The following is a 13,499-nucleotide window of genomic DNA, read 5'->3' as shown; positions in this document are numbered from 1 at the left end:
TAGAGCTAGCTAGAGTCTGACATGAATATTTAATTAGATGTTGTATCAGATAGTATAAAAAATTTATTCTAAAAATCTTTTGCAGCTGCTCTCAGAAGGAATCGTCATATCCTCTGATACAGTCAGTGATTTTAGGGCTGAAGAAACTGCAGGAAGTCACCAGGGAAATGAGTGACTGTAAAGTAGAGAAAGGCTTCTGAAGAAACAACAGTGGGAAGAACAGAGAGACTTGTGCAAGCAGAAGCATAAGGAGTGGAAACACAGACAGTGAGGATGGAGCAGAGGGCCCTGGGAAGTAACACGCTTGCAAAGATGTGGAGCTCAGTCTTCTCCACCTGCTCACAAACTGCAGCTTCCTCAACCTCATGGTACAGAAGGTTGTAAATAAACTCCAAACGCAGATTAAGCAGTTAATCTTCTGTTTATGTTTCAGGTTTCCAGAGCAACAGCAACTTTTACTTATATTCCTACGCGTGTTTTCTACTGTACCTACACACAGTGCATGCAAAGCCTGTACATAGTGTGCCAAAGCCAGGCTTGTGTTGGCAAATCGTGCCTTGACCTCGTGATTTCATCTTCCCACTCTCGTTTATTTTAATCCAAAATTCAAGGTTTCTCGTGCTGAGGCTGCATTTGTGATTAACTGATTTGACCCCTGTTGTTTGTCCTTATTGTTGTAACAAGACCTCACAGCAACAGGAGATAATATCTATTTAGGCACCTGAAATTAGCGCAGATTAATGCATTTTTTAGCCTTTATTAACCCGCAGCAGTCTCACAGCAGTGTGTGTAGAGGGTCTGAAGTACTGCAGCTCCATCTGCACGCGGAACACAGAGCTGCAGCGCGCGCTCAGGCGAACAGTCGCGCTCCACTCGCTGCTCTTTCGCGTCGTCACTCAAGCGAGCGCGAGGTGCTGTGTGCGTGTGTGTGTGTGTGTGCGCGTGCGTGTGTGTGTGCGTGTGTTTGCACGCTGCGCAAGGTGGTGTGTGTGAGTGCTGATATCCAGAAGCAGCCCAGGAATTTTATTTGATCAGTCTTTCCTAAAGCAGAGCGGGACAGTGAGGTTGCCATTAACCAAAACATTGGGAACTGGTTTCTCCATCAACAGTTTGATAAGTTTAACAGTGACTGATCATCAGTAAAGTGAAGGACTCTGGAAACCCACGGACAAGTGAATGGACGAAGTGATGTTTTGTGAATTTGTCCATGACGAATGAGGAATTAAATGATCTACTGCGTCAAAGGTAAAAAAAAAAAAATCAATTCAGACTCCTTAATTTAGATTTTTAAATGCAGCTCAGACTTAGAAATGAGAACAGAATTATTTAATTACTTTACACAGCATGGAAAAGGTTCATTTTATTAATTGCTTAACATCTGAGACTCATATCATATGATTAATAAGATATATTTACAGAGCAATCTAGAAAAAGGTGTAGAACTGATACAAACCAGTTATTCAGCAGTAAATAAAATTCACCTAATAACAGCAGGAAGGGAACAGGCTTAACTGCGTGAGAGCATGAACAGGCTTCATGACAGTGTTAGTATAGTTCACCTGCAGTGGAAGTGATTGGTGTAATGATGCCAATTGATTCAATACAAAATGATTAGAAAATGCATACACAGTCTGTCCTTTTTTGTCATTTTTAAAAAAAATGAAACTGTTATTTATTCCTCCTCAAACGTGCATGAGCAAACATGAGGGAGAGTCTGACTCAGCTATGAGTCAATATGAGCACTGCTATTTTACACTGTAATGATATACCGTAGTTTATCACTTCAGTCATCTATACTCTTGTGATAAGTTTGTGATTTAACATTTGAGTTGTAACATGTGATAGTATACAACTAAATACAAAGTGTCAACATCTGCAAGGTGGTTGTGAAACTTTATTCTGCCTCAGCATTTTTTTTTTTTTTGCCAAACAATCACATAAAAGCATATCCCAGGGCACTCTAACTGGTTTGCTCAATGCAGATCAATTAAACCAACATTTGAAACAGCACTGTAGGCAGGCTGCCACACTGCTGAAGAGATCAGACACTCTGGGTAAAGTCCTACATGTCCAAAGTATCAAGTTACCCTAGAAGAAATACACTCGCAAATGTGCTCTGTAGCTGCCATGATTATTTAATCATTTAGGACATGTTTTTTGAATAGTGATTAATCCTAGTTTTGGATTGAGGTACATTACAAGTCCCTTTGATGAATGGTCCAAAATAAAACATAAAGTTTCTCTAAAACATTGCTCTTGGTATTAGGCTATAAAAAGTGCCTAACAACCAAACCAAGACTGATCATTTTCCTCCATAGGATTCAGCACATTTCTTCAGTTTGGCTACATAGAGATTCTGTGCTCAATCATTCCCACCTGTTAAATGTTAACTAATGGCAGTTAGTTTTATTACAAAAAATTGTTTTTATGATTCACTAATTTTTTTTTTCTCTACACCTGCATACAGGTTTGACGTGATGGTATGGACTCCTATATTATAAACCAAAAAAGCTCTTCTGAAATGGTAAAAATGGAGTCATGGACATTACTCCCTGCTCCCCCTAACCTTTCCTTTCTTGAGCCTCTTCTTTATGACAGCTTCTTCCCAGGCAATGAGTCTGCCTTTAGCCCAGATGATTATCCTCCCAATGCCTTTGACCAGACAAGCACTGTGGTTATCACCTTTGTGTACTTTGTGGTGTGTGCTGTTGGACTCTGTGGCAATGCACTGGTCATGTATGTGATCCTTCGCTATGCTAAAATGAAGACTGTCACCAACATCTATATTCTTAACCTGGCTGTTGCAGATGTCCTGTGCATGCTTAGTTTGCCCTTTATTGCAATTCAGCTAGCATTGCTTCACTGGCCTTTTGGTGCTGCCATTTGCCGTATTGTCCTTACCATGGACTCTCTGAACCAGTTCACCAGCATTTTCTTCCTGACCGTGATGAGCATTGACCGGTATCTTGCAGTGGTACATCCAATCAAGTCCACTAAATGGCGCAAGCCACGAGTGGCCAAAACTATCAGCCTTGCCATGTGGGGGGTGTCACTGCTGGTTAATTTGCCCATTATGATCTTCAGTGGCCTGAACACTAATAAGAATGAGGCACGGACATGTACTATGCTGTGGCCAGATCCTCAAAATACCTACTACACTGCCTTCATCTTCTATACCTTTCTCTTGGGCTTCTTTCTGCCGCTTATTGTTATTTGCCTGTGCTACCTGCTCATCGTGATCAAGGTGAAGTCCTCAGGTGTGAGGGTTTGCTCCAGCAAGAGAAAGCGCTCTGAGCGCAAAGTGACACGCATGGTATCCATTGTGGTGATCGTGTTTGTGCTCTGCTGGCTACCGTTCTACATGTTCAATGTGGCATCTGTGACCAGCACACTCATCCCTACACCAGTGCTGAAGAGCACCTTTGATTTCGTAGTGGTACTGGGATACGCCAACAGCTGCGCCAACCCCATTCTCTATGCATTCTTGTCGGATAACTTCAAGAAGAGCTTCCAGAATGTTCTTTGCCTCAAGAGGGTGGGCGGCCTGGATGAAATTGAACGTAGTGACAGCCGGCAGGACAGGACACGGATGGTCAATGACATCATCACAGAGACTCAAAATGCTGCCTTGCTTAATGGTGATCTGCAAACAAGCATCTAGGATTGGTCAGCAAACAAGCATCTAGGATTGGTCAGGAGATCTGGATTTACAAGTAAATGATAACCAGAACTGCTATAAAGGATACACTATATTTCAGTATCAGAGATTTCACTCTACTTGATTTAGACCACATTTGGGAAACCCAATAAAATGCACAGGAATGGTTAATCCATAAGTAACATGTTTAAATCTGTTCATTTTATGTCCAAAGTCCATTTACAATATTGACTACGAAGGGGGAAGGTATTCAGTTTGATGAGGACCCCTACTACCCCTTCTGTGGACACATTTGTGAACATACTTTGAGGAGACCTGAATGTTCCAGATAAAGAGGCCACAATCATGAAGATACATTGAGAATGCCACTCAACCACTGTAGATAGCCACATTTGTTTGCATTGTGTTTCTGCGCGCAACCGCCATAACTGTTACTGTTTGTTCATATCTATTGCTGAAGAAAAGGTCATTGTCCTCATAAGATAAACAGAAATTAGCTCTCAATCAACACAAGGTTGGCTTGCAAAAACTCTCAGTTATGATGTTAATACTTCACTTTAGAAGGAACATTAGAAGGATAGAAGTGTAAAATGAAGAATAATATTGTTCAGACATACCATCATTAAATAAATATCTGAATAGAATCTAAATACCATCCAGACCTGAGAATTACACATGTAATTTTAATAATATGTAATAAACCATATTAATAAAATGAATAATCTATTATTCATCTAAGCTCATTATAGCAAACATTAGGCAAAGGGCACAAGCAAATTACAGAACTCATTAAAATTTAATGACTGCAACAGCAAAACAGCCTTAGGCAAAATAGTATTAGCTTTTTTATTAGCTTCAAACTATTTTTTGTTTGTATATTATATGGGAAATCATTTTATGGAAGCCACATGGTGGTGACTTTCTGTTATATTCATATTACATTTATATACTTTAAAAACACCTCTCAGTCATTGGTGTCTAGATGCTTCTATATTGTTTATTTAGTCAAGGTTTGCTGAGTTAGAGACAATTTAAAAAAAAGAAAAAGATCAGTGATATAGAAAAAGAAATGAAAAGAGGGAATGAGAACAATATAGGCTGTGGCCTAAAGTAAATTGAGGGTATACTTTATCAGTCTTTGACTGCAATATTTGAGAGAAAATGTCATCATTAAAGGAGTCCTGATTTTACAAAAAACTTGATGACATCCAAAAAATTAAATAGATGAAATATTATTGTTATGAATGAGCCTGTAACGGTAGATGCTTCAAGATCATTGGACATGCAATTTCCCCTTTAGACAATGATACTGGCTAATCAATCAAATGAGATACATCATTAAAGACTTTTCCAGTATTCAAAATATTATACATGAATTCTGAAGAAGATGCAGAGACTCAAAGTGGGAAAAATGCTCACAAATATCTGGTGTGCTTGTGGTCAGTCAGAGAACTTTAACAATAATTCATTAACATGTCTGTAAAATAATGTGCATATATATATATATATATATATATATATATATACTTTGTATGTGTGATTGTGCAAATATCTTAAGCCTGTTAACCTAGACAGTGTTTGTTTATCTGTAAATTGTACATAGACATAAAATAAAGTTGTATAACATAAATACAATAAAAAATAAGAGGAATTTACTTACTATATTAAGTTATAAAAGCTTTTTATCAAACAAACATATGGCCAATATATATTGAGGGTATATATATATAAATATATATATATATATGGCCAAACAGATGTGAACATCTGAGCATCACACCGATATGTGCTTCTTGAACATCCCATTCAAGCCCCATTTCAGATCATGTGAGGTGAACAGGGAAATACAGATTTGGTTCTTGGAGGTATTCCAGGTATTCCAGGTATTCCATGTATTTGTTAAATTGACTGGCCAAATTTAGGAAAATGGGTGTTTTAGATTGTAATTTAAATTGTAAGAGGTTTAAAAACATGCTGTATTTAAGATGTAGAGAAGAGAAATAACAAATTCATTCAAGATTCAAGAGAAAAAAATTCAAGAGAAAGAACAAATTCATTCTTTTATCTTCTGCCCTGATGGGATAGCCTAATTAAAAAAAATTTCAAAATATGATGTATAAACTTCTGTACAGAAAAGAAATTGAATAACTGAATAAGTTTGGCCAGAAAATGGAGTGGAACACCCCCCAAATTATCTACATCTTAAAGATTTCCAATCAAACATCTGGCAGAGTCAGTTGGCACCAAGGGCAATGCCGTCAAATAGAAGTATTGAAGAAATGGTCTTTTTTGTATAAAGTATAACAACCAGAACCAGAAATGTTTGTGAAATTATGAGTCTGTGAGATTATATTGAGGTAATGGGTTGGATCACTCATCACACTGTATCTTCTGGTAAAACCTTACAGCACCAGACAACTTCAAATGCACTGTAATCTTGTTTAAACAGAAGTCTGACGGTCGGCTTATCATATAAAATTATACATGAAGCTGTGTGGAATCATTCAGATAGCAAAAAGCAACCAAGGGTTATAGCAAATTCTTCATGATGTTTGGAAATATTTACCACAGAGTAGGGTTCAGTCCTTTAAAAAGCACTAGAAATTCTAATCTTTTTTTAGTATTATTTATTACCTAGTCACATTTTGTGTTTTTAAGCAAGTAAACAGTTTTCCCTGTTAGAATAAAAAAGCTTAGATTAAAATAAGAAATGAACAGCTGGCTTACAAATTTTACACTGAACTGTGTGTGTATATGTGCTGTATATTTAATCTGTAGATATCTAGAGCTGCTAAACAGATGTAACAAAACCCTCCTCTAGCTGAGGAACATAAAACGTGTGCATTTGTGGTGGGATAGAACAAATTGGTTTTTTTTTAAGTAGAATAAAGGTGTTCAGGCCACAGGCTGATTTAGCCAGAGATAATTAAGAATATAAGCTGTTGCCCTACGCCTTAGTTCCCTTTAAATCACTCGTTAGTGTCTATAGTTCACCTGCTTGCATTCCCTAGAATTCATACACCATACACTATATGCATTTATACACTAAAGGGCCAAATGTCTGTGGACACCTGAGTATCACACCCATATTTGCTTGTTGAACATTCCATTCCAGCCCCACATTTACTGTTATAATAACCTCCACTCTTTGGACACATTGGAGACTGATTGATGTCAGGGGAGAAGCCCTAGGGTGCAGTCTGCATTCTGATTCCTCCAAAGGTGTTCAGTGGGGTTGAGGTCAGGGCTCTGTGTAGGCCACTTGAGTTCTTCCTACACCATCCTTGAAAAACCATGTCTCCTACAGGTTTTGTGAAGAAAAAAATCATTGCTTTACTAATTTAAGAAAAGTAAAAACAAGCTTGACCAAGACTTCTTCTAAGCTTCCTAAGACCACAGTCTGAGATGAAATATCAATAATGATAATGAGTTTATGTGTTACATTCAGCTACAGTGACAGACTCAAGACTAACTCCTACACTCATTCAGTAAATCCACAGAAGCAGATGTACAATGACAAAAAAACAATTGCCAAAAGACAAGGGAAGAAATTAGAAAAACACATTTCACTTTAAATTTAATACACTGACAAAATCCTAGATAATTCTAGAAATAAAAATCTAAATTAAAATTATTCAAAGAATTGTCAAGAATTAACCAACTTTGTTGGCTTAAGGTGTAACGTGGAAAAAAGAAAGAAAAAAAGTGTGATTACAAAACTATAATAATAATAATAATAATAATAATAACTGTCTGGCAAATACACAGGCCATAAGAAAATAGAGGCATTAAATAAAAACAACAACAAGTTCATTGAAAGTTTAATAATAAATTCACACTCATAATTCTCATATTATCTAATATTATTTGCAATATTTTGTTGCGCAGTATATCAAAATGTTGAAAAAGATTGGTGAGAAATAATATTTCCTTGACACATTCATCACCACACAAAAGGTAAAAATAAAATGTGGGTATATCCTGCAAAAGCACAATCCAAAAACGAAAGGCAAATCAGCAGAAAAGTTATAACAATAACCAAAATCATAGTCCCGTGACCCTCTAAGTCTTCAGCTCTCGTCTGATAAAGACTATGTTTGACATTAGTGAGAGCTGTCCAATATTATTTTTAATATATTTTTTAAAATCATGTTTAGAAAATACAGTGCAAACCTTTAAACTACCATTGGTTTTACTTTAAGATTTTTATTTTTAATTGTTTACAGTTTTTAACCATTTGTTTCTTGTGATGATAAGCAAACATCTGTGATACAGAACATGCCAAGTGAAGCAGTTGTCTGTTTTAAAGGTAATGCGGCTAAATGGCTCCCTCTGTTGCCTGATTTGGGGTACTCTTGGTTCTTCACCTGATTAAATAATAATAATAATAATAATAATAATAACATATTATTATTATAGTTTTGTAATCACACCTTTTTTCTTTCTTTTTTCCACATTACACCTTAAGCCAACAAAGTCGGTTAATTCTTGACATAATAATTTTAATTTAGATTTTTATTTCTAGAATTATCTAGGATTTTGTCAGTGTATCCCAGTGTGTAAGGCAGATGCAGGCCACCTAAAAGTAAACATAATGAACATAATGTATTTGATTGTCATAATATAAAGACAGCTTAAATAAATTTTAGATCCTGGTCTTGGTCGCTCAACCTTGCCGGTTCATGTCTATTCATACGGGTTCACACGAAAATTCCTTTGTCGTAATATATTGTTGCATGGCACACAGTGCTCTATTCAGCTGTGGCTTCTTTGGGAACTACTGATGGACCAAAAATAAACAAAATATTTGGGCATATTGTGTCTGAAATGTCAGTTACTTGATATTCATTTCTTGTTTATAGAGCTGGTGTATAAAAGCAATATTGCATTCGCAATCGTGCTGTTGTGCTGAATATCAACATGGCTAGGATTAACTGCGACCAGATCCAACCTATTCTCACTGCCAACTTCCAACAATCAAATCACAGGCATGCTGGTATTTACTCTCTTGCATGTGATATTGCTTAATATATAGCAATGTAAAATATGTACATACAAATGTAGAAAAATGTGAAAATAGCTGATTAAACAGTTAAATGAGTGGGATGAAGCTTAATGACAGACATACACAAGACGTACAAAGATTGTAGGCAGCTGTTTGGATCTTATGTGAAGCGACAAAAGTGTGGATCCACTTATAGCACTATTTCTAGCTAAACTACCATGATAACAGTGAAGAAGGTACATAGAGAGGCTTTAGAATTACATCTCCTTGGTTGGTCCTGATCTGTGAAGTGCAAACTCCAGTGCAAAAACCAGTTCATCATTTAAAACAGAACCCACTGATTCCCTGTAGCACCAAGCTAGCTTGAATTCTTCTAGGTCCTTCATACCTTTAAGTTAAAATCAACAAAGGTCCTTGCTTTCACTAGTCTCTGAAAGGTCCTTGTTACATCATGTTGTTTACTTTGTGTCACGTTGTTTTCCTGCTGCTGTACAGTATATGGCCATTTTTGCCTGTCCCAGGATAAAATTTTCTCATGTATTTAAAGCCAAGGATAAAAACCTGTGAGGTAAAAATAGCATTAAAAGATTTAAAAATGTTAAGACTCTGAATAGTGGACATAACCTAAAACAGTTTATAAAAGCAATGAAACACTGTCTCCCTCTGCAAACAAAAAGGACACTCATGTATAACCTCTGGATTTAAAATTCAGATAAAAGCATTTACTGAGACAATGCCATGCAATATTCTCCACTGCAGGTCACCTGCTTTTCTGGTTAATGGGGGTTTGTACAGTGCTCACCACTCTGGATTTACATGGTTGTTTAGCCCAAGGACACTGCTCCAGGGTGTGTCTACCTTCGTATTTAGACTTTTCTTGTTAAGTACATTTACACATGATTACAAGGATCTTAGCAAGGATATTGAGGCTTGTGTATTGCCAGTATTGTCTTGTCTCCTAGAAGGGGGCCAGATGCTTCTGCCAAATTTGGTGTGATGATTATGTGTGGAATGGGCCCAGCTTCCTCTGGGCTAACCATCCCAGAGCAGTAGTCCCTGAGGTGTGTAACAACATGAACAGATTTCACCCCTATCTGTGCTGCTACATTTTTCAAGTGAGTGAAGTCAGTTCCACCAGCTGGCGCAGTGTCATAGTCCTTGAGGAAACCAGAGTTCTTGTCAGTGCAGGGGTGGTTCTGCTCGTTACGTCCAGCTGAGCGCCGTAGATCAGGGATTCCTCAAGAAGCCAGCGAAGCAACACACATCTTTCCCTATACACACAAAGTCCATGGTAAAAAGCAGGTACTCTAGCTAGGTTCAGTTGCTTAGTGTCCATTCAGTTGGTGGCTTGTCCAGACCACCATGTTTAATATTCCATGTGTTACTGCTCTTCATGAGAGGTTCTCTGGGCCGGTGAGGAGTTTCTGCAAAAACTCAAGAAGAAATATTACAGTACTGATGGACAACTGAATAAGCCCATGTCCACTCTTCTCCTTGGGTAGAGATAAAATTGTGTGGTATACAATGCAACTTGTCCCAAAAAAATCCACTAGCATAGCCTGTAGATCTGCTAGTAGGTTCGGAGGTAAATCGATGCAAGCCATTTTGTGCCATAGCGCTGATGCTGCTAGATTGTTTATGACCAAGGTTCTTCCTCCATTTGTTTCCATTTATTTAAATGTCCTTTTATTTTCTCAATTGTGCCTTCCCAGTTCTTTTTCACATGGTTGCTGTACCCCAGGTACACTCTCATATATTTAAAACCTCCAGTTTTCCGTGATATGCTGTCTGGAAGACTCCATCTGTCCAGTCCCCAACTAAAATGGCTCCATTTTGTTCCAATTAACTTAAAATAATTTATAATATCAGTTATGATTCAGTTATCATTTATATTATAATATCATCAATGTTTCTGTCCACCAGAGACCACAGCATCATCTGAATATGCTGACACACAGTAAGGGGTATTACAGTTTGGCATTGATAGACCAGTGATTTTACTTCTTAACTTGTATAGTAAAGGTTCGACGGCTAGGGCATAGCATGCCGGACAGAGAGCAGCCCTGTCTAATAACCCTATACACTTTAAAATGTGTATCGGGTTGCCACCATCTAGCCATATGCATCTAGCCCACTGAGGGTGAGTTCCTTATCAAGCTCTTCTGACCCCTTGGCTAGTTTGGATAGCTCTTGGAGAAAGCTTTCCTCTACCTCTTGCACAGATGTGAGCTCGATTTTATACAACTTTGAGTAAAAGCCGACTGTCTGCTTGCGAATTTCAGGAGGCCCAGATACAAGATCTGCTACTGTAGAACCTTTTGACTGAGAATATACCAATGCAACATGTTGTTCCTCCTGAGCGACCAGAATCAGGCGTTGTTCATTTAAATGTGCAGTATCTGACCAGACCTTAGATGGTTCACAGCCCAACCCACATCGAAATCAGTTTTAAATGCAGTAGTCACAGAAGACAGTAAAGTCAAATACACAGATGAGACTGCCCCAAAGAGAAGCACTTATGAATATAGCATAAATCAGTGCTGCTATTTGAAGTGATCTAATTGTGCTTTCTTTTGAATGTATTTCATCTGAAGTGACTTCTGCTAAGACTGCCTTCTACAAAGAAAAGCTGGAATCCTCTGCACAAGATCCTTGCAAGCTCCACCCTCCGGCTCCTCCTGCTCCATCCTCTCTGACTGCTGAAGAATTTGCCACTTTTTATGATGAGAAGATTGGAAAAATCTGTCAGACATTCACTTCTACTCTACTTCTCATTCGCTGACACAGTTTTCTAAACTAACAACAGAAGAGATCCTGCAAATCATCTTATCCTGCAATCCTACCACCTGCCCATTGGATCCAATCCCTTCCACAATGCTCCAGACCATCTCTCAAGACCTCCTCCCCTTCATCACCACTATCATCAATGGCTCCATAACATCTGGTCATGTACCAACTTCATTCAAAAGAGCAAGAGTTATTCCCATCCTGAAGAAACCCACTCTAGATCCCTCTAACATCAGCAACTACCGACCAGTATCACTTCTCCCTTTTCTTTCTAAAACCCTTGAACGAACGGTCTATAATCAGCTGTCTTGTTATCTCTCACAGAACAACCTCCAAGATCCCAATCAGTCTGGCTTCAAATCGGCACACTCCACAGAGACTGCCCTTTTGGCTGTCACTGAGAAGCTAAATGCCGCTAGATCAGCCAAACCGTCTTCAGTTCTCATCCTCCTTGACCTTTCAGCAGCGTTTAACGCGGTGAACCACAAGACTCTCCTATCCACCCTCATGAGCCTAGGAATTCGTGGTACAGCATGGCAATGGTTTGCTTCCTACCTGGAAGATTGGTCATATCAGGTGACATGGAGGGGATCCACATCTGCTCCTCGCAGACTCTCCACTGGTGTTCCACAAGGCTTAGTACTTGGTCCTCTCACGTTCTCCCCCTATACTCGATCTCTTGGTGCGGTCATATACTCACATGGGTTTTCATACCAATGCTATGCAGATGACACTCAAATCATCATCTCCTTCCCTCCCCCAGACTCTCATGTTTCTGCTCGGATATCAGCTTGTCTGGCTGACATCTCATCATGGATGACAACTCACCAGCTGAAACTTAATCCCACCAAAACTGAACTGCTGTTCATCCCAGGTGATTCATCCCCATCTCAGGATCTTGCAATTTCCCTAGACAATTCTCTGATTTCGCCTTCGGTTACTGCACGCACCCTTGGGGTAACCATTGACAATCAACTGTCCTTCTCCTCTCACATTGCTAATCTAACACGCTCATGTCAATTTCTCCTTTATAACATCAGAATAATTCGTCCATTTCTTTCCTCAGAGGCCACACAGGTGCTTGTTCAGTCCCTTGTCATTTCAAGACTGAACTACTGCAACTCACTCCTGGCAGGTCTTCCTCTGAGCGCCATTCGTCCTCTGCAACTGATCCAGAATGCAGCTGCACGATTGGTTTTCAACCTTCCTAAATTTTCCCACACTACCCCATTGCTGCGCTCCCTCCACTGGCTTCCTGTAGCTGCCGGCATCAGATTTAAAACACTGATGCTCGCCTACAAAGCCAAAAACGGACCAGCACCCACTTATCTCAAAGCACTTATCACACCTGGAGTGCCACCACGCTCCCTCCGATCCTCTAGCACTGCTGGACTGGTCCCACCATCTCTCACAGTACAAGGAAGGCATGCAACCCAGGCGTTGTTCGTTTCAATGTGCAGGATCTGACCAGACCTTAGATGGTTCACAGCCCAACCTACATCGAAATCAGTTTTAAATGCAGTAGTCACAGAAGACAGTAAAGTCAAATACACAGATGAGACTGCCCCAAAGAGAAGCACTTATGAATATAGCGTAAATCAGTGCTGCTATTTGAAGTGATCTAATTGTGCTTTCTTTTGAATGTATTGGATGTTCCCCCATTCAGATTAGTTTCATAAGATGTAAAAAGTATCTTGAGTTGCTGGAATCACCCAAAACCACCCAGACAAATAGCACTTACCAAATGATTCAGGAAGGCCAGAGCCACTGTTATGGTATCAATTGTGATAAAAAGACAGATAGGTCGTCTTCTTCTTTGCATCTTCTCCTGCCATATTTACCATGAAAATATAATCATTACATGCCTGCTATTCTAGAAAGTCTGCAGCGAGAATTTACCAGTCGATCTCTTTTTCGTTCTGAGGGACCTGATTCACGTGTGGTTCATTTAAATGCCCAGAATCTGATCAGAAAATGAGATGGTTCACAGTCCAACCCACAAAATCCAATGTGACAACAGAGCTGATGATGGTTGATCAGTCCATGTGA

The 13,499-nt window shown here is 38.9% G+C and overlaps 1 protein-coding gene across 1 annotated transcript; it reads left to right on the top strand.

Annotated features, from left to right (window-relative positions):
• The first annotated feature begins 899 nt into the window (after positions 1–899).
• sstr2a (somatostatin receptor 2a) lies at positions 900–5,205 on the top strand. The gene is made up of 2 exons (XM_026914513.3): positions 900–1,245; positions 2,468–5,205. Exon 2 carries the CDS (start codon positions 2,483–2,485, stop codon positions 3,659–3,661), a length of 1,179 nt encoding a protein of 392 aa, XP_026770314.1. The 5' UTR covers positions 900–1,245; positions 2,468–2,482; the 3' UTR covers positions 3,662–5,205.
• Positions 5,206–13,499: the final 8,294 nt, after the last annotated feature.

The sequence above is a fragment of the Pangasianodon hypophthalmus genome, chromosome 12, assembly GCF_027358585.1.
Source record: "Pangasianodon hypophthalmus isolate fPanHyp1 chromosome 12, fPanHyp1.pri, whole genome shotgun sequence".
NCBI classification, from domain to species: domain Eukaryota; kingdom Metazoa; phylum Chordata; class Actinopteri; order Siluriformes; family Pangasiidae; genus Pangasianodon; species Pangasianodon hypophthalmus.
Note: the sequence above shows the minus strand (reverse complement) of the source record. Positions and strands in the feature narration are given on the sequence as shown.